Source organism: Natator depressus, chromosome 15 (genome assembly GCF_965152275.1).
Source record: "Natator depressus isolate rNatDep1 chromosome 15, rNatDep2.hap1, whole genome shotgun sequence".
Taxonomy (NCBI): domain Eukaryota; kingdom Metazoa; phylum Chordata; order Testudines; family Cheloniidae; genus Natator; species Natator depressus.
The window spans coordinates 22,385,950-22,406,912 of NC_134248.1; the positions used below are offsets into that span (position 1 = coordinate 22,385,950).

The following is a 20,963-nucleotide window of genomic DNA, read 5'->3' on the forward strand; positions in this document are numbered from 1 at the left end:
GGAGTATATTTTGATGATGCTTGTTTCAGTTACCGTGATGCATCACTGTCCATCATGCCACAGCAATGGCCAGAGTAGGCAGCACCCCCATTGTGAATTGGGCACTCATTGTAGAACGCTGGTGTGTTTTAGGGGTGTGGAATCCTAGCGAGGATCTCTTCAATGGCCTCTCTGTCTGGGGGGAGAGGGGAGATAGATGAGAAGTGGGTTGCAATTAGGGGGCAGTTGTAAATATGAGTCCACCCCACCAACTAGCTTAGGTTACTCCCCCTTTACATCAGCGTTTGCTACTGACAGAGAAACAGAGGCAAAACCAACCTACCGTACCTCAGTACGAACTGTTCCACGGTAGAATTGTTAGCCAGAGTCACAAAGACATTCACAACTTCTCCTTGCTTGACCGGCTTCGATGGCAGCCAGATGACAACATTACCGTCCAGCCTCAGCTCTGTCAGCTGAGAACTCTCTGGGGCTCGATAGAGGCTCACAGAGCCAATCCTCTGCAAGTGGGACATGGTCTCATCCGTACCATCCTTCCCTGGCCGGATGGCATTCCCCTTCCTCACATCCTCAGTGGTGCACTCCCCAGTCTCATCCCCCGGCTGGATGGTGTAGTAAAGTTCCACAGGGCTCCCTTCAGACTGATCCGTCATTTTCTTGCGGCCGGCCACCACCGTGGGGGGGTTAAACCAGCTTGGCAGGAGTTCCAGCTCTGCCACGCACAATCCCAGATCCCCCTTCAGCCTGCAGCTGCCTCGGACTTCCCTCGTCTCGCGGAAGGCAAACACCCGTAGGCAAGGCAGCCTCTCCATGGTACTGTAGTCATCCCAGTCCCTGCCCACAATGTAGAAAAGGATCTGGACTTTGGGCTTGCTCAGGTAAATTTTGTTGCTCATGATGCAGGCTTTAAGTCTCCAGTTAAAAGTAAATTTGCTGGTGGATCCAAAAATGTTTGAGGTCAACAGTAGGTCATGGGGCACCGCTTGTTCAATGGAAAAAGGTCCATAGCTGGCATTTAATACAGGTGGCCTCTTGGCTTTATATGGGAAAAAGGACTCCACCCGAGACTGCAAACTGGAGTTTCTCATGAAATCCTGATTGGCTTCTTTAAGGAAAAAGGAAGTCTCAGCACTGAAGATCCGATAGCTCACAGGTAGATAGGTTGGTAATGAAGAAAATCTCTGTATATTGTCCAAGACCCCTCGACAATCTGTCACTATTAATAATAATAATAAAAAAAGTTAGTAACCTGGAACTTCATGGACTAGGCCAAAAGCAATGTATAGGTTCAAAATAAAAAGTTTCTCTTGACTCCAATGGAGCCATCTGCCACATTATTGTTCAATTAGTTATGATGGAAAAATGATTACAGTTAAACACTGGATTCTTCTGTAGGTCACATGCATGGCAGAAAATGTAGGCATTAATCCTGCCCTGTATTTATACATTTCATTATATATACACACACGCAGTGCTCTTCAGCATGATACATTTGTCTAGATTTAATTTAATGCTGTACATCCACTAATTAATCCTCATAACATTCTTCATTACCTCCAATTTACAGACGGGGAAACGGAAGCAGTACAATTCAGTGACTTTTGCCCAGGGCCACCGATGAAGTCTTTTTTTTTTTTAATCCTGGCTGCAACACAAACACCCACAAGTTCCTGAACTACACTGCTTCCCAAACTGATTGCAATGTTTGTCACCAATGTGCCTTGTAAGGTTGCCATCCATCCTGTTTTCTGGGACAACCCCAGTTTCCTCAAGGTGATCCCATATCCCAGACCCACTGCTTCTCCCCAGCCATTTTCAGGGTTCACCATTTGGCAGCACCGCACTGCAAAAATGCTTTTGACACAATGTGAGGAAGATGCAGCAAAATATCAAGTTGAAATAGGATACACTGACATCACAGAAGAGGAGTGTGCTTCATTTGGAGAGACACATATTGAGAAAAAAGAAAAGGAGTACATGTGGCACCTTAGAGACTAAAATTTATTTGAGCATAAGCTTTCGTGAGCTACAGCTCACTTCATCAGAATGCATCCGATGAAGTGAGCTGTAGCTCACGAAAGTTTTTGCTCAAATAAATTTGTTAGTCTCTAAGGTGCCACAAGTCCTCCTTTTCTTTTTGCGAATACAGACTAACATGGCTGCTACTCTGAAACCTATCAATAAACTACTACATCTTTGCACAAGCATTGAAGGCGACAAGAAAAAAAAAACCCACAAACAGTTCATTCATAAATTGGTAGAGAGAGTCCTTTTCTTTCCCATCTATTCTACCTTCTTATAAACTTTCTTTCTGCCTTTTTAGTCTCTGTTTAATCACAGCATGCCCAAGGCATTCAGTACATTGGTAAGTTCCACTCACCCATAGCTCTTGAAATCCTGCTAATCACTTTCACTGTAGGAACACTGGCTAGCAGATCAAAGTTAGTTTCTGTTCTACAGCCAAAGAGAGACTGCTCTACAGATTGCTTTTCAAAAGAAATGACAAACATTTCTCCCGCCTCCCTTCCACGCTCCAGAAACCCTGTTTCTGGGTCACTAATTCTAGAAGCATGAACAACAAGGAGTCTTTGTGGCACCATAGAGCTAACAAATTTATCTGGGCATGAGTTTTCGTGGGCTAGCATGGTTTGCACCTCTATAGTTTAAGGTTGTGCTGGTATCTCCTATTTTCAGGGCTACAGATGCACCATGCTAAAGACACCCCTGTGTGTGTAATATATGTATAGCTATAAAATCTCAAATCTCTAATGCATATGCACCCTGGTGTGTGAGATCAAGTACACACAAGAGTGTCGTGTCTATAACATCAGTAATAAAAACGGGTGCCAAGGCTTTGGCAGGCAGGGCCTCAGCTGAGCAAATTTTTTTTTTAATCAAAATTTGATTTGACTGTTTTAATAATTGTCATTTAGATGTCTATTGAGGCAAACAGGTGATTTTTTTCTCACCAACAACCCTACCTACTCACTCTACTAAGATGGACCAAAACTGCAAAAGGAATAAGACAGCTGATGGAAAGATGTATATATTTGATAACTTAAAGACATCTCCCTCCCAGGCACATTGGGAGAGTCAAGGTGATTCAGTGGGGTGAGCACTGAGTTGGGAATCCAGAGACCAGAGTTCTAATCCCAGATGAGACAGTGATCAGCTGTGTGAGGGATAGCTCAGTGGTTTGAGCATTGAACTCACAACCCTGTGTTTAGCAGGCTAGTCTTTGAGGGGGCCATTTAGGGATCTGGGGCAAAAATTGGGGATTGGTCCTGCTTTGAGCAGTGGGTTGGACTAGATGACCTCCTGAGGTCCCTTCCAACCCTGATATTCTATGAGTTTGGGCAATTTGCTTCCCCCCTTCACCGCCAATCTATCTTGGCTGCTTAGACAGTAAGCTCTTTGGGGCAAGGAGTATCTTTCACTATGTGTTTGTACAGTGCCTAGTACAAGAGGGAACCAAATCTGGTTGAAGTACCTTTGCAATACAAACAATGAACTGGTGTCAAAATGGGTGGGTGCAGTTTTCAAACTTGATTGCTGAGCTCAGATGCCCAGGAGCTGGGCACTCTGCTGTGATCAACCCTTTGGTTTAGGAGAGATGGGGGGCTGCTGACAGCGTGTTTTCTAAGGGGGCCTCTTGCCTTTGGAATTCACGTCCTTGCTCCAAACTATTCCGAATTTATTCGGCCTTCAGGACATGCTGCAAACCCTGGAGCTTTGAGACATACAAGAGTGGGAGAGGGGCTGATGTCCCTGGGGAAGGTGCAATATTCATAACTCAAGTCTACATTATTGTTGCAGTGGGGATTGAGAGGTGTTGCTGCACTTATTTCTTGGAACTGCCCACAGTGCCTGCTATCAAATCAAAAAGTTAGGTGTTTACACTATAGCCACAGAGGGCCAAATCCTCATCTGGTGTAAACAGAATCTTAGGACTGGAAAGGCCCTCGAGAGAACATCTAGACCAGTCCCCTGCACTGATGGCAGGACTCTATTATCAAGATCATCCCTGACAGGGGTTTGTCCAACCTGCTCTTAAAAATTTCCAATGACGGAGATTCCACAACCTGCCTAGGTAATTTGTTCTAGTGCTTAACTACCTTTACAATTAAGAAATTTTTCCTAAGATCCAACCTAAACTGCCCTTGTTGCAATTTAAGCCCATTGCTTCTTGTCCTATCCTCAGAGGTTAATGAAAAATTTTCCTCCCTCCTCCTTGTAATAACCTTTTATGTACTTGAAGACTATTATCACGTCCCCTCTCAGTCTTCTCTTCTCCAGATTAAACAAACCCATTTTTCCCCCCCAATCTTCCCTCGTAGTTCACGTTTTCTAGACCTTTAATCATTTTTGTTGCTCTTCTCTGGACTTTCTGCAATTTTCCACATCTTTCCTGAAATGTGGCACCCAGAACTGGGCACAGTACTCCAGTTGAGGCCTAATCAGCACGGAGTAGAGGTGAAGAATTACTTCTCGTGTCTTGCTTACAACAGTCCTGCTAATACAGCCCAGAACAGTGTTTGCTTTTTTTGCAATAGTGTTACACTGTTGATTCATATTTAGCTTGTGATTCACTCTGACCCCCAGATCCCTTTCCACAGTACTCCTTCCTAGGCAGTCATTTCCCATTTTGTGTGTGTGCAACTGATTGTTCCTTCCTAAGTGGAATACTTTGCATTTCTCCTTATTGAATTTCATCTTATTTACTTTGGACCATTTCTCCAGTTTGTCCAGATCATTTTGAATTTTAATCCTATCCTCCAAAACACTTGCAACCCCTCCCAGCCTGGTATCATCTGCAAACTTTATAAGCAAAAAGAAAAGGCGTACTTGTGGCACCTTAGAGACTAAGCTAAGCTCACGAAAGCTTATGCTCAAATAAATTGGTTAGTCTCTAAGGTGCCACAAGTACTCTTTTTCTTTTTGCGAATACAGACTAACACGGCTGCTACTCTGAAACTTTATAAGTGTACTCTCTATGCCATAATCTAAATCACCGATGAAGATATTGAACAGAACTGATCCCTGTAGAACCCCACTCGATATGCCCTTCTAGCTTGACCGCGAACCACTGATAATGGTTTTCCAACCAGTTATGCACCCACCTTATAGTAGCTCCATCTCGGTTGCATTTCCCTAGTTTGTGTATGAGAAGGTCATGTGAGATAGTAGCAGAAGCCTTACTAAAGTCAAGATATACCACATCTACCGCTTCCCCCCATTCACAAGGCTTGTTACCCTATCAAAGAAAGCTATCAGGTTGGTTTGACATGATTTGTTCTTGGCAATTCCATGCTCTTATCACCATATGATCTTCTAGGTGTTTGTAGAGCTGCATCAGCTTCAAGGGCATTACAGCATTTACATCAGTTGAGGATTGGGCCCTAAAATCTTTACACCAGAGCCTCTGAATGGCCAACAGTCACTCCTAGGGACTTTGACATCTACTCAAAGTTCTCTGGTATAAGCCCTGATTCTGTAAAGAGATTCTTCCTTGTAGATTCTTACCCCCTTGTGGCGTTCCATCTAAGTCAAGACATATGAGAGAATCAGACACATAATCAGGACACCAGATATGGCCTGGAGTTGGCTGAAATGTGCAGAACCTCCCCCTCTCCCCACCAAATACTTATGGAAGTTCCAACTAGGAAGTGAAACCTGTAACTAAGGTCCATGCCTGGAGGATTCTTCCAAGCAGTAGGCTCACTGTCCTTTTAGCATGCCTGTCTGCTAGTACTTTAATTATCTAATAAAATCTAATTAAATGTTTTCAAGTAATACATAATCAATATCAGTCATTTCAGCAAATGACTCCTGCTGACAAGTAGACAACTTCATTACAGTTCTACTGAGTGAGCTTAATGTAAGTGCATTGGCACCAGCAACCCCTGCAGGAGTGAATAATTTTGGAGAAGAAGAAGTTGCCCGGGACTTATGGGGGGAGGTGTGCGGGGGGGGGGAACATAGTACAGACAGACAAGGTGGGTGAGGTAATATCTTTTATTGGACCAACTTCTGCTAGTGAGAAAGACAAACTTTCAAGTTACACAGAGCTCTTCCTCTCTGTTGGTCTCAAACTTGGTCTCAAGTTGCAGAGGGGGAGGTGTAGGTTGGAAATTAGGAAAAACTATTTCACTAGGAGGGTGGTGAAGCACTGGAATGGGTTACCTAGGGAGGTGCTGGAATCTCATCCTTAGAGGTTTTTAAGGTCAGGCTTGACAAAGCCCTGGCTGGGGTGATTTAGTTGGGCTTGGTCCTGCTTTGAGTAGATGGTTGGACTAGATGACCTCCTGAGGTCTCTTCCAACCCTGATCTTCTATGATTCTATGCTCCAGGGGCACAAAATGGGCAGAATCTCTATGGCCTTGCTCACACTCCCTTCACTCCAAATCAGTCACATGACTGAGGTGAGCAGGGTTTAGCCTGGTACCTAGTAACCGCAGCTCCCCATTTAAGAATCTCAGTCCCCAACAGCATAAAAAAAAATAGTGTTAAAGTAAACAGCAAAGCTATCTGAACAGACTGGCGCACAGAAAAAAAAGAAAAGAAAATCTTTGCTTTTATATTGTAGTCTAATGGTTTCCACCTTCTGTTCTGCCTTACGTAGTGGAGTACTATAATTTTGTGCTGATAGCTGGACTGCCTTTTTATTTTAATACAAATTTCAAGCCTCTACTACCTGATAAAAATCGGTTATAAAACATTCTCTTCACTTTGAATCCTAACCATGTGAAGTTGCACATACATAGACCATTATTTCAGAGGTTTTTTCCTACTCTTCCATCTCTCCCCAATAACTTTCATGCCCTCTAACTCGCCTCTAGTATAACTAATTATCAACAGACTACATGTACTTTTTAGAGTGGCTGCTGATTAGACTCACAGTCTCCTGTTCCTAAACTGATCAGAGAATCTATTCAACACACTGGCTAGTTTTTCTGAATTTTATATTCTAATGCATGATTTAAAATGAAGCATCCATTAAGCCCATGCTTTATTCTGCTTGAAAGAGTGATCACATTTTCATTTATTTGTTAGAAGATTAGCATGAATACCCTAAAAGGAAAATTATCTGTTAGAGAATAATTAGGAATCAAATTCATAATGACGGTTGGATGTGGCGGTCAGACATCACGGATGAATTTCTCAATATTAAACCTACACTAGCTCAACCATTAAGAGAAAAAGAGTTCTCACAAAGAGCTATGGAATAGAGGTCTGTCTTGAGAATTCAATAAGGCCTAGATACACAGCTTTCTGTACCCACATGCTATGTTGGTGGGGGTGAGGGAAGTGATTTACAGCCCCTAATGTGGGCACAGTTACATCAGTATAAAGACAGGTTTCAGAGTAGCAGCCGTGTTAGTCTGTATATGCAAAAAGAAAAGGAGTACTTGGGACACCTTAGAGACTAACAAATTTATTTGAGCATAAGCTTTCGTGAGCTACAGCCCACTTCGAAAGCTTGTGCTCAAATAAATTTGTTGGTCTCTAAGGTGCCACAAGTACTCTTTTACTTTTATCAGTATAAAGGTGCTCTATTTCCATATAGAAATAAACTATACTGGTATAAGTGCATTATACCTGTATAAATGCACCCATATTAGGGAAGTTGCATCACTTTCACAAGTATAGGTAAAGCAGTACACTTTTTGTGTATACAAGGTTTAAATTTTGGATATCTCATCTGAGAAATTCCTTGAGAAAGAGGCTAAACCACCATGTCATTGGGATCAAATAAGCTGAGCTCACATTTCGAACAGGGAAGAAAGTCTGGAAGTTGGAGTAAGGGAGGAAACAGGTAAGGATCAATCCTGCATCTTTAGTTAGAGTGTGGATTCTCAAGCTGGGACTTGCAAACAGGTGTCAACACTTTGTGTGAGCCCTTTGCCCTCCCATATTACTAACTAGAAAGGGGCTACAGCTAGGCAGAGGAGGGCCCCCAGTATGGAAACAGGGATCCCAAAATGGAAAATGTTGGGAACTACTGAGCTAAACAATTAGACAAAAGCAAAAGTTAAAGCTTGCAAATCATTGCTCCCTTGTGTCTTTTTGTAACAGCCTCGTAACTTCTTCAATTCTGTGTCAGACATTTTCCTCTTGTACCATACACTACTGTAGGGTTTCATCTGACCACAAACATGAATGCTTGATGCACGTCATTGGCTCCAGTGTGACACCCAAGCTTAAATTCCTATATTCTACCAAGGTAGATTGCTGAAACTGGATCTCAAACCATGAACTCTGATCGAGGTTCTTCTCTCTTGGATATCAAGGTGAGATGAGTCAAACATGGAACTGAGCCCCAGGCACTAGCTTCAGTGGAGCTGTCATAAAACTCCGATATTTTAAAACCATCCTGCACAGAGGTAATTTTGAAATAACTTTCCCTTGGACAGGAAGTTATGGATTTGGATGCTAGGTGCGAGGGAATCGGCCAACCGCCAAGCACACTTGCTGGCTGATGTTTAAAGTGCCACTGAGTCTTCAAGGAAACCATCTGCCTCTTCCCTCAGCCAGAGGGCCCGGGCAGAGGAGGCCAATGAGAAGCAGAAGGAATCCACCCTTGCCAAGGACTTCTCCTGAACCCTGTATGGCCCAGCCAATAGCAGATTTCATAATAATCCTCCTAGGGAGCAAATCACCTGGAATGGGGAGGAAAGAGAGAGAAACGGCCATCCTCTCTCTGCTTTCACACCAATCCGCAAGCTGGGCTGCGGCACTGAAAATAGCAGCCTATGCCTCCCTCATAGACGGTGCAGAGCACACCACTCTGTATTGGCCAAGCCAACCCATGAGTCTTGTGGCACTAACTCCCCTGACTCTCCGTACTGCCCCTGCCTCCCAGCATGGCCCCCCCAAAGAACAGTCCACCCGTGGCACTCGGCACTGTCCCCACCTGCTTCCACTCCCCCCCCACACACACACACTGACCTCTCCCCTGGTGCGCCACACTGCCCCTGCACCACTCCCTCTTACCTGGTGCTCTGCACTGTCGTCTCCTGCCCCCCATGGTACCCCATACTGCCCAGTGCCCTGTCCCCCACCCCCAGCCCTCCATCCCACTTCTCGCACTGCAAATCACACAGTCTAGACCTGGAAAGACACATTAAGGGGAAAAAAGCTGAGAAGATATTTTTAAGTCCATAAAGCTGGTCTCTTCCCCTCTAAAAGTCACTGGCTGCATTTCCTTGCTCCTTTCCCACTATTCTGCCACAGAAGGCAGCATATTTAATGGCTGTGAAGGTACGGAACTCTCAGAAATCCTTCCTTTTACAACTAGAACTCAGCAAATACGGCAAAAAGTGCCTGTAAATATTCACACAGATTTCATAATGACCATAATTGTTTTCCCATCCCTTTTGTGTTCACTTTCTGGAAACGTTAGGCAGGAGGTCAGACTTGGTGATCTAATGGTCTCTCTGGCCGTAAAAAAAAAAACACTATGAAAATTCAAGGAAAGGGAACTGGAAAAGTTGCATGACAGGCCATTTGTACAAGCCAGATTTTCAGTTCACCCATTTATATGCACCAGAAGTGTTTTCACATCCAGCCAGGGAACAGAAAACTCAACCAACATGACTTATTTGACCAGTCACATCCTTGTGGCAAAAGGTTTGCAACTAGTTCCTACAGTTAAAAAGAAAGGTGAAAACAAATCTGTCAGATCATTCGTATACTGAATACATTTGGGGAAAACTGCAATCCGTTTACACACATCGTGTAGGCAGAAAAGGAGGATCATTTTGTCACATAAATGATTGATCGCAAATTGCTTGCTCAGCTCTATTAAGAATCCTGATTTCAGGAAACTGGGAACCAAAGTCCTGTGATGAGGATATATTAGTAGTGGTTCCCTATCTGGTATCAAAATCTCATATGCTACATTCATGCATGTGACTGCAGCTATCCTTGGCAACTAATAGGACCTTTTATTTTAAAGTGGAGATATAGCCTGTACCTTACTTAATCCTGTTTGCCTGGAGTCACTGATGCTACAACAAGGGATGGCAGGAGACGGCACATCTAGATATTTTCAACACATTTAATATTTTATTAAAATAGTCTGAAAATTAATTATCTTTCTTTGTTCAATATGTAGCATTTCACTTGTTTTGAAATGAAAATTGCAAGGACATTGATGACTGGGTTGTGTAATTTCACCAGACTTCCCCCCCACAAAATTCCTGCATCCTTTGGGAAATTATCTTGTGTGACTTGTTAAAGCCAAACTCCGCATTGAACATCAGCAGATGTTCATGGGCCGCTCCTGAACAACTGTACAAAGAGGAAGTACTTTTTCCTCTTCTCTTCTTTTCCAGCAGAAGAAAAAGAGAGCAATCACAGAATGGCAAGCAGATGTGTCTAGGGACGTGAAAGAAGGTAGATCAGAAGTTTCTGTTTGCCCTCTCTCAACACAAGAGCAAGGACTTTCAATGAAATTAAAAGGTGGGAAATTCAAAACTGAAAGGGAATTCACGCAACGTGCAATTAAATAGTGGAACTCATTGCCACTGGAAGTCATTGCGGCCAAGAATTTAACAAGATTTTTAAAAAGGGATTGAACATTTATATTGATACCAAGAATATCCAGAGTAGTTGTAAATAATGACAACAACATTTTTGGAAGGGATATTAAATCTCATTTTGAGGGTTAAGCCAAGCTCTAGCTATGGGAGATCAGGATGAGACCTAATGTCGGGGGACAGACTATCCCACATCTGCTCTTGTGGGGTTCATACACCCTCTTTTGAAGCATCTGATACCAATCGTTGTCAGAGGATAATGAACTAAATGGACCTTGGGTCTGATACAGTAGGACTATTCCAGAGGCTAGTGGTACTGATTCCTGTGCGCTAAATCAGGACCACTGGCTTTATTTAATTTTTAATATATTTATGGTTATTAGATTACTAAAAATTTTTCCCTAGTGCCTAATCCATAAATAAAGGGAGGGTCTTTAGTGCCTAATCCAGAAATAAAGTCAAATACTTATAGAATTAGAAAAGTGAACACCATAAATTGATTTTGTGTCATTTCATGACAGACCACACACTGCAATTTCTGTTTGGTTATATCGGCCTGTCCTTTTGACTATGGAAATTAGCAGTGCCCTTTCATTTGCAAACCTGCCTTCTCCAGCTCATTCTTGCAACTGATGCATATGTCAACCAAAGACTGCATCTGACATTCAGGGGTGAAATCTATAAACTGTTTTTCAGATTGGTTGATGACCTTAAAAGTGTATGCACAAGCGTGTATGTGCAAAGGTCAATGAAAGTTACAAAAAATTGCTCCCATTCTCAATGCTGACATTATGGCATGTCTGCTTTGGTAAGGCCATCAGACATACACTACCTACTTCATTGTTTAAAGTCAAAGATTGTATCTGATATTGGAATTTCAGTTAACAAAGGGCTTTGTTACCAGATGAGCTTTGGAAAAGCTAAGTTCCAGGTCAGGCATCATTCACACAACTTCCTTCCCCCTGCTACTAGATGTAAAATGTCTTAAGAGCGATTTACAACAGGTAAATGTCATATGAAGTCATTTGGTTCCAGTGAGGTCTGCCTTGTTGTGGTATACTTCATGGCTCCTGGGGAAACCCAAAGCAGTAACACGTAAACAGATTAGGTCTGATGCTTTACAATGAGGGAGAGGGAGTTGGCACACCTCAGTTCTATTCTTGATTCTGACAATGACTCACTGTGACCACAAGCAACTTCTCTGCAACTCAGTTTACCTGCCTAGAAAATAAGAATAGACGCAGCTAGTCAATGAAGCCTCACTGGTAATGTTTGTAAATAACTTTGAGCCAGATTTTTAAAAGTATTTAAAAGAGGCAGATGAGTGCCCAGGGGGATTTTCAAAAGCAGATAGGACCCTAACTCCCATTGAAACAAATGGCTGTTATGCTTCTAGCTTTATCTTCAGGCACCTAAATACCTTTAAAAATCTGCCCCTTTGAGATCATCAGCTGAAAAATTTCATATAAAAAGGTAAAGCACTGTTATTTTTAAAAGCCTGCAAAAATGGACCAGTGTGGGTCAGAAACTGAGACGAAAGAAGGATCTGGGAATCAAGATTTCATAAAGTAATTAGTGATATGGAATGCCTCAAGCCCAGGGTGTCCCATCCGAGACATCTTGAAGGGGCCTGACTTTCAAAGGATGCCAGTTAGCCCGGTCTGAAAATCAGGCCGATCCAAAATGAAGACACACAAAATCACTAATCACATTTTAAAACCTTGGCCAAGGTTTCATGCTTTGATTTAATATACAAAAAGCTCACAGTCTGAATACATATTATGGTTATTAAGGTATTGTAAATGGAAACATACACATTACAATCATGGGAGCAAATAGCTCTGCCCTGGACAATACGCCAATTCTTCTAGCCACATCCTTCTCTCTACCTCTCTCTGTAAATAGCACTGTCCTTTCTTCAGCTGCTCTAGTCACTGCTCTGTTGAGACACTGAATTGTTTTATACATAGTCCACGTTTAACATGAGACTGGAGCCTAGATCCTGAAGTGGGTAACTTTGCTGGGCACCCTCCACTGCCAGACTTCAGTGGGAGTTGAGGGTGCTAAGAACATGGCAGGAGGCACTCAGAACCTCACAGGCTCGAGCCCTAGAAGAACAGAAGACAAGAAACTATATCCAACTAATGAAATGCAATGTTTTTCCCTATTCACACACACACACTTTTTCAAAGAGCTACATTTTCAGAAGCTAATTTGTAATAATCTCTCCAGAATCTTCTATAAAAAGACCACAGACCCTTGCAATACTGAGCTAAGAAGAGCAGTAGCAGCAGATCATTAGTACAGTAGTTTCAGGACCCTAGTGCTTAGGACTGATGAGCTACTTTTAGGTCCTTAACGTTCCAGGATTGCTACACTGATGCTATGGATTTTTGTTTATCCACTTGGGTGTTTTTTTATGTTCTGTCTACATGTCAGCCCACCTTAAGTGCAAGCAGCAGAGCAAACCCCTTTCCAAGGTAACAGCTCCATCTCCTTGTCAGCACTTTCCCCAGGCCCATCATCAGAATGAAAGTTTACAGAGATACCACATATCAGTTCTGTTGGTTATGTGGTTTGGATTAGTGGCAGTTTTAAACAACTGCATTCAATAATCCTTTCGGCTTCCCATTGCTTTGTCTATGGAATCATAGGAGACATTCTGAATATCAGATCAAAAAAAGTTTGATGAGCAGAAAAGCAACTCTGCCACCCCTCCCAGTATCTGTCATAGCATCACACATTTAACTATACCTTAATTTAGGCCCAGACTCTGTAAACATCACACCTTGTAGTAAATGCTTCCAGGATTAGACCCTAAGGGTATGTCTACAATGCAATAAAATAATAAGAATAAATAAATAAATAAAAACAATAAACCTACGGCATCAAGACTCAGAGCCTAGGTCAACTGACTCAAGCTCGCGGGGCTTGGGCTGCGGGGCTAAAAATTGCAGTGTAGACATTTGGGCTCTGGGACCCTGGTCCCTTGTGGGACCAGGATCTACACTGCAATTTTTAGCCCCAGCCCTGCGAGCCGGAGCCAGCTGACCCAAGCCAGCCACAGCCAAGCCATGGGTCTTTCATTGCCGTGTAGAAGTACCCTTAGACTATAAACTCTTAGGAGCAGGAACCAAAGGCTTGTTTCTCTGCTGCCTTACTTATGCATCATTTACACCCATGCAGTGCAAAGTTGGTGTAAATCATGCCATTCTGATTTGGCAGAATCTACCACTCACTCTGATTGAGCGCAAAGGATTCTTAGTGCAACAGAGAATCGGGCTCTATTTCTTTCACTGCTCTATGAACACTGAGGGCCAAATCCTTGGCTGGTGTCAATGAGCACAACTCCACAGATTTAAATAGAGTTCCATCCATTTGCACTAGGAGCAAACCTGAGCCGACATCTATTTAGGGTGTAGTATAGATAAAAATCTATATTTTGGAGATCTGATTCCAAATTCAAAGCTGCAATTCCATCAGTCTCATGATAGTAATAGAGTATTGGAAATGCAATATTAACCAGTTCAAAACATGAACTCTTGAACAGACAGGAATAATAAGGGAATAAAAATATTATCATACATACAAGTGTTTTTCCCCAGGATGGACTGCAAACTGCTTTACAAAGTGAAATACAAACTGTGTCTCCAGGGTCCACTTCCCCCACTGCTGAAGTGCAGCCACTTAAGGTGGCATGTGGCAATTATTTAACAACCTACCACAATATACAGCAGTTCAGGACAAGAGTGAAAGAATAATTTTATTCAGTACAGCAGGGGAGGGCTTTTTGGGCTACAAATAGGAATTTGGCCGGGACACTAGGGACCTGGACCCCTACTCATGGAAATATACGACAGGATCTTTTGAAGACCGTAAGTGCTCAGTATCTTGATTTTACATCTCCTGAAAGATGGCCGCCCCACCAGTACAATGCCCCCTAGTACTGTACTGGAGCACTGGTTCACAAATGCCTTAGATGGGAGAGTGTCACCCACTGTATCACAACATGACTTGCTGCAGCACTCTGGTATACTTTGGAGGCCTTCCCTTCAATATTGTCTGAGCCTGCTTGGCTTGTAAGGGCTGGCAGGACAGCAGAACAAGTAGGTATGGCTGTTGGCCAAATACAGAGCACCGTGAGGAAGTCTGAAATAAGCCGACAAACAGAGGCCATTTGGCGTTAACAATGGAGGCAGAAGAACCTTAGATCAGGGTGGTGGGTGACTCTATTCCTCCCTGGAATCACATCAGCCCATGAAAAAAATTTTTATATTATATATATATAAAAAATACACACACACACACACACACACACAGAGGAAATTTTGGGTCTGAGCCAGCAGCTTCATAAATTGTCACCACTGTTGTTGTAGCTGTGTTAGTCCCAAGATAGAGAGACAAGATGGGTGAGGTATTATCTTTTATTAGACCAGCTTCTGAGCATGGAAGGTACAAGCTTTTGACCTTACATACAGGCCCAGACCTGAAAAAGAGTTCTGTGTAAACTTGAGAGCTTGTCTCTTTCACCAATAGAGGTTGGTCCAATAAAAGATATTACCTCGCCCCCCACCTTGTCTCTCTAGCTTTTAAGTGTCTGTTTGGGTTTCCTTACCACATTGGGGGGTGGGAGAGAGGATTCACTCAGTGAGATTTAGGGACTGATGGTCAGCTGTTAAATCAATATAGGTTCATTGAAGTTATCAGAGTAATGCTGATCTCCACCAGCTGAGGACCAGGTATTCATATGGAAATTTCACTGGACAGGAAAGAGAGAAATTGTTCTCCCTCTTCTCCCCCATCCGCCTCCTGCTCAGAGCCCTTTGGAACCTGAGGTGCCAAACACACAGCATTTTAGTATCTACACATAACCTAGGCCTCTTAAAATTCCAATTCCATGGCTAGGTCCCTGTTTCTCACCTCTGACCCAAATACAATGGGATTTAGGAGGAGGTCAAGACAGACATGAAGCTCAGGGTGGCCTTGCTTTGAGGGGAAATGGCCTCAGCAACACAGGTAACCCGCAAATAACTCTTCATCATTGGGCAAGAGGCGGGATTTCCACACCAAATTGGTGGTAGGAGAGCCTCATAAACAGACATCTGGAAATCAGTGTGGAAAAGCACCTCTCTCAGGGTTAATTAACAGTGACGGTTAAAGCACTGGGACTGGTCCACCACAGCACAGCTGAGAGCCGTCCCCAAGCTGATGTCATCCAAAGGGTGACCTCATTGACGTGACCACTCTTAGAACCGCTTTACCCACAGCTGCTAATCAATCATCTTATTTTAACTGAAAAGACCCCATCAGTGGGTGAATCACTGTTAAAATCTGCCCTGGTGCCAGGGAGAGACCAGTGTAAGAATTAGAAATGAGCACAAAACTGCAAAACTACTCAGCAGGCATTCCTAAAACACTCATCTCAGCAGCAGAGACCAGTACCTCGGGCATCTGAGCCGGCAACAGTCAGAGATCTCACTGTGTGAGGGGCTACTGCTAATCACGGGATTTCCAGGAACAGCCCATCTCTGCTGTGGAAACATTGCCCAGAAGTGATACTCCTGAGCAGGTCATCGGACCTGGTGCCGTACTGCCAAATTTGTGACTTCACCGTAGACAGGTACGTGCCCTCCAAGCTCAGACATCCAACATGTAATGTTGTGGTTATTGGCAGAACACTGGGGGCTGGGAGGGCATGATAGGAAAGATGCAGAGCTGTCCTGCATGCCTCCAAAAAGCCTGAAGCCACCAACTCTCTTGGGTGGGTGTAAAACAGAAGCTCATACTTTTATATTTCAGGGGGAAAAAAGTTTCTCACCCTTTTCCTTGTAGGAATAGCCTTGGAAATGTCAGACCGATTGCTGATGCTGAAAGGAATAAGCTACTGAACTCCATTTCTGCAACAGGAGCCTTAAGTATGTGTGTGCATTGGAGGGTGGGGAACAAGATATAAAGGTGCACGTGCGCGCGTGCACAATTTTGATGTAAAAAAGAGTCTGATACGTGAGCTGCATCCCCAGGAATCATCTCAGTGCTCCTCTAGCATTTTTAAGCCCCCTTTGACAAAGGGGTGTGACAATGATGGACAGGTGTCTGTTACGCTGGGTGTTGGGAGTGACACAATGTTGGGCTGCTCCAAAAATGCTAGTGCCGACTCTGAAAGAGGTCAAGTGCCACAAACCAGAAAGAAAGAAGAAAAAGAAAGAAACCCACCAGCAGGCCCCTATGCAAAGTAGTGAAACTTAGCACTGCTATAAAATCAATCAATTGTTATATTGAGAAAGGACAATAACTTCCCCAGCTTCCTGCCCCTTATGCCCCAGCAACAGGTCTTCTCCCAAATTCAGCCAGCTGTGGACGCAGGAACTTAGCAGCCTGTGCCGCAGATATGTTTTTCCAACAGGTGCAGCCCTTAAAGCTAGAATTAATTTTCCCCTTTCTTGGCAAGTGTTTCTGGATCCTCAGGGAAATTAATGAGCACACACCGAATATGTTTACATAATATCACCCCAGGATTTATCCTATGCAATGTCAGAAGTACTTTTAATCTCTCTGAGGGCCAGGAAAGCACGGGGGGCATGTCAACACAACCTACTCTCCATGCCGGCAGCATGAGGCTCACTACTGTATTGATGGCTTTAATGCACCGGGTGAGCACACTGGCTCAGGTGACAAAGGAACCTGAAAAAGAGGAAGGGGTTAGGGATGAGTAAGACCCATTGAACTGATTGGAAGTGTGGAAGGGCTCCATTGCCAGTGGGATGCCTGCAAGTACAAGGGACGCTCAGAGTCCTTGGGGCTCTAAAACCCCAGCTCTGAAATCAGCGTTCCTCTCCCACAGCTAGCCCCTATGCCTGTGTGCATGGTCAACTTGGCTTGTAAAATTTTGCTGTGCTGTAATAGGATACCTATATTCTCTGATAGTGATTGTCAGCCTACAGAAAAATCCTAACACAAAAAAACCCCCCCAAAAACCCTAACGCCTTTGTCTCCCGGCAAATAGGTAAACAAACTTCTTCAGGTCTCAGAGTAACAGCTGTGTTAGTCTGTATTCGCAAAAAGAAAAGGAGGACTTGTGGCACCTTAGAGACTAACCAATTCATTTGAACATAAGCTTTCGTGAGCTACAGCTCACTTCATCGGATGCATCCGATGAAGTGAGCTGTAGCTCACGAAAGCTTATGCTCAGATAAATTGGTTAGTGTCTAAGGTGCCACAAGTACTCCTTTTCTTTTACCTTCAGGTCTGTGAAGACTGGTGAATTTCCCTGCAGGAGGTTAACTACCCTGCCTTTAGGTAGAGAAAACTCCAGCTCACAAAAGACAATTCCCTTTTGTCTCTGCTCTGTCCCCAAAGCAGAGAGAAAAAAAACTTTAACTGCTTTCAGCTTAAAACCTGCTTTCCAGCAGCCCAAAGGGAAAAAAATATTTCTTTTTCAAATCTGTGCTTCTGGTTCAAAAAAACCTCAAATTGATCTCAAAATGATTTCAAGTTAATCCCACCGCTCTGCCACCATGTCAAGGTTCCTTCCCCACTCTGAACTCTAGGGTACAGATGTGGGGACCTGCATGAAAACCTCCTAAGCTTACTTTTACCAGCTTAGGTTAAAACTTCCCCAAGGTAGAAAGTATTTTACTTTTTGCCCTTGGACTTTATCGCTGCCACCACCAAATGTCTAACAGGTATATAACTGGGAAAGAGCCTGTTGGGAAACGTCTTTCTCCCCAAAAATCCTCCTAAACCTTACACCCCCTTTCCTGGGGAAGGTTTGATAAAAATCCTCACCAATTTGCATAGGTGAACACAGACCCAAACCCTTGGATCTTAAGAACAATGAAAAAGTATTCAGATTCTTAAAAGAATTTTAAATAGAAGTAAAAAGAATCACCTCTGTAAAATCAGGATGGGTAATCCTGATTCAAAACAGAGAATCCCTCTAGACAAAACCTTAAGTTACAAAAAGACACAAAAGACAAAAAATGGAATCTACACTCCATTCAGCACAGCTTATTTTCTCAGCCATTTAAAGGAATCAGAATCTAACGCATATCGAGCTAGATTACTTACTAAGTTCTAAGACTCCACTCCTGTTCTGTCCCTGGCAAAAGCATCACCCAGACAGAGAGAGCCTTTGTTTCTCCCCTCCTCTGGCTTTTGAAAGTATCTTGTCTCCTCACTGGTCATTTTGGTCAGGTGCCAGCGAGGTTATCCTAGCTTCTTAACCCTTTACAGGTGAAAGGGTTTTTCCTCTGGCCAGGAGGGATTTTAAAGGTGTTTACCCTTCCCTTTATATTTATGACACACCCCTAAACCTCATTCCCAGGCATCTTTCTCCGATCTCTTTGTGCCGTAGGATTTTTGTATAACACCAGTCACCCTAGGATCTAAGCTGTTCCTAGGTCAATTAAACCTCCACGGTGAAGTCCCTAGCAGACTTCAGATGCATACTTTAGTCTCTGCTCTCAGTTTCTTCTCTACCCCAGGATCCCCTGAAAACTCAGGTTTGGTGAACTTTTTTGCAAGCTCTGAGTCACTTATAACACAAACTATAGTGAAATTTAGTGTGCACAACTGTAAGTGAAATATACGTGCTTGCATACACACACACTTTATGTGGAGTGCATTTTCATTGCAGAGCCAAGCCCTGACCTAATTCCCAGCACTTTTGCCGCTCATCCTGTCTGAGTGAATAATAGGTCAAATACCTCTTCCCTGGTGTAACCCCAGAGGTCAATGAAGTTACCCCAGGCAGGAATTTGGTCCAAAGCGACTGTCCCTGGCTGTTGGGATCAAGACAATACCATGTCAGCTGCAATTAAGGATGTCGGTTGCTTCTGAGGGCAGGCAGAAACAATGAAAGCCCTTGTGCTGGAAGAGGGTTAAGATAATATTCACTGATGCCTCCACTTCTGCAGCTTTATCTCCTTCATTTGGTTAACAAAACAATTAGGTTAAATTATTAATACAAGCAAATCTCTATTGATAGTTATGCTAGGCATAATTCAAACATTGCTCAGTATACAATGCTTATCTTGCATCTCCCAGTCACAGTGCTTCCCTGTTCGGCTAGCCAATTAAAGCAGAAGGGTGCAAGTCTCATTAAACAGGTCTCACAAGTTCAAAATCCAAAACTTTTATGGGAATAATTTTTCCTTCCAGTAAATGCGCTTATAAAACCCATACTGCCCAAAGTCCTGGAGCAACACTCTTGTAAACGGGTTTTAGTTTGTAGTCGCAGTTGGACTGTAGTACTGTCTATTTTTCACCTGTTAGGAGGCTATTTATACCTGGCCGAGCTCCAATTCAGGTACAGCAGACACTCAGCCACCCAGGAGCTCCATTCACTGCCAGCTGCAATAAACGTGACATGCTGTAACTTGAGCAGGCAATTCTGATAGCTGCTGGAGACACTCATTCAAAACAGAGGGGAGAGAGGAACAGAGTACGTTTAGAGATACTATAAATACCGAGCTGCTCCCTGTGAAAACCGAGGACTGGTGCATGTGCCCTACAACCAGAGACAGCATAAGGGTCTGTTTGCATTACACTGAGTCCCCCTAAATTAATCCCGTATTTGTGCAGTTTTGCATTCAATGCAGTAGCATGGAATCACCCTGCCAATGGGGGAGATGGCCGTTAAGAGAATGGATAATGTACAACTCCTGCCTGGGGGCTGTATCGGATGAGCAGTGACCGAAAGGAAGGTCATTACACGCTAGTCTTAAAGGGAAGACCCGCAATACAGGGCAATCCTCAAAGGCCAGCCAGGTTTCCAGTCTCATAGCTGTGCCAAGTATTCCTTTAATCCTTTATTTACCCGTAAATCCGCCACTCTGTTCGGCAGGCTTTTACTGGTATTGGGTTTCAGCTTTCGGGTTTCAACTTTAAGTGTACACTGTGTGGCCCTAATGAGAAACTCAATCTGTTAATGGGCAGACCTTCTCCACAGGACCGGGTCTTGGCAACAGGAGTCAGTCCCTGAACTTTCACCTTCCACTTGGCAGCATACCAGACTAACTCAACATCTCTGGGCTGGCTTACATTATCAGCTCGTTATTAACATACATCATAGCCAGATCTCTTTTATATGCACCCAGCAAACAGGAAACTACACAAGGGGAGGGCTCCTCATTTTTGTCTGACTCTGGAGCTCATAAAAATGGCCTAATTAGAACCAGCAATGGTGCGGTGGGGCACTGTGCAGATTTTCCTGCATGTTCTCTGCCTAGTCACCTTAGTCCTGACTTGGAAGAACATGAGGGATTGTCAGCTGTATTGTACCAAGTGCTGTCGTGGTTCCGTGGCAGTCTATGGTACTTATGCAGCCCCATTACTGTATTTTAGAGCCTCACCATTTTTAATGTGTTTATCTTCACCACACCTCTATGAGGTAGGACAGTACGTTTTACAGATGGGGAACAG

The 20,963-nt window shown here is 43.5% G+C and overlaps 1 protein-coding gene across 1 annotated transcript in view; it reads right to left on the reverse strand.

Annotated features, from left to right (window-relative positions):
- TMEM132C (transmembrane protein 132C) overlaps nt 1-20,963 on the reverse strand; it is a 290,776-nt gene that overhangs the window by 205,539 nt on the left and 64,274 nt on the right. Inside the window, exon 2 of the mRNA XM_074972399.1 lies at nt 328-1,216. Within this exon, the coding sequence (XP_074828500.1) occupies nt 328-1,216 (889 nt within the window). The remainder of the gene's footprint in view (nt 1-327; nt 1,217-20,963) is intronic.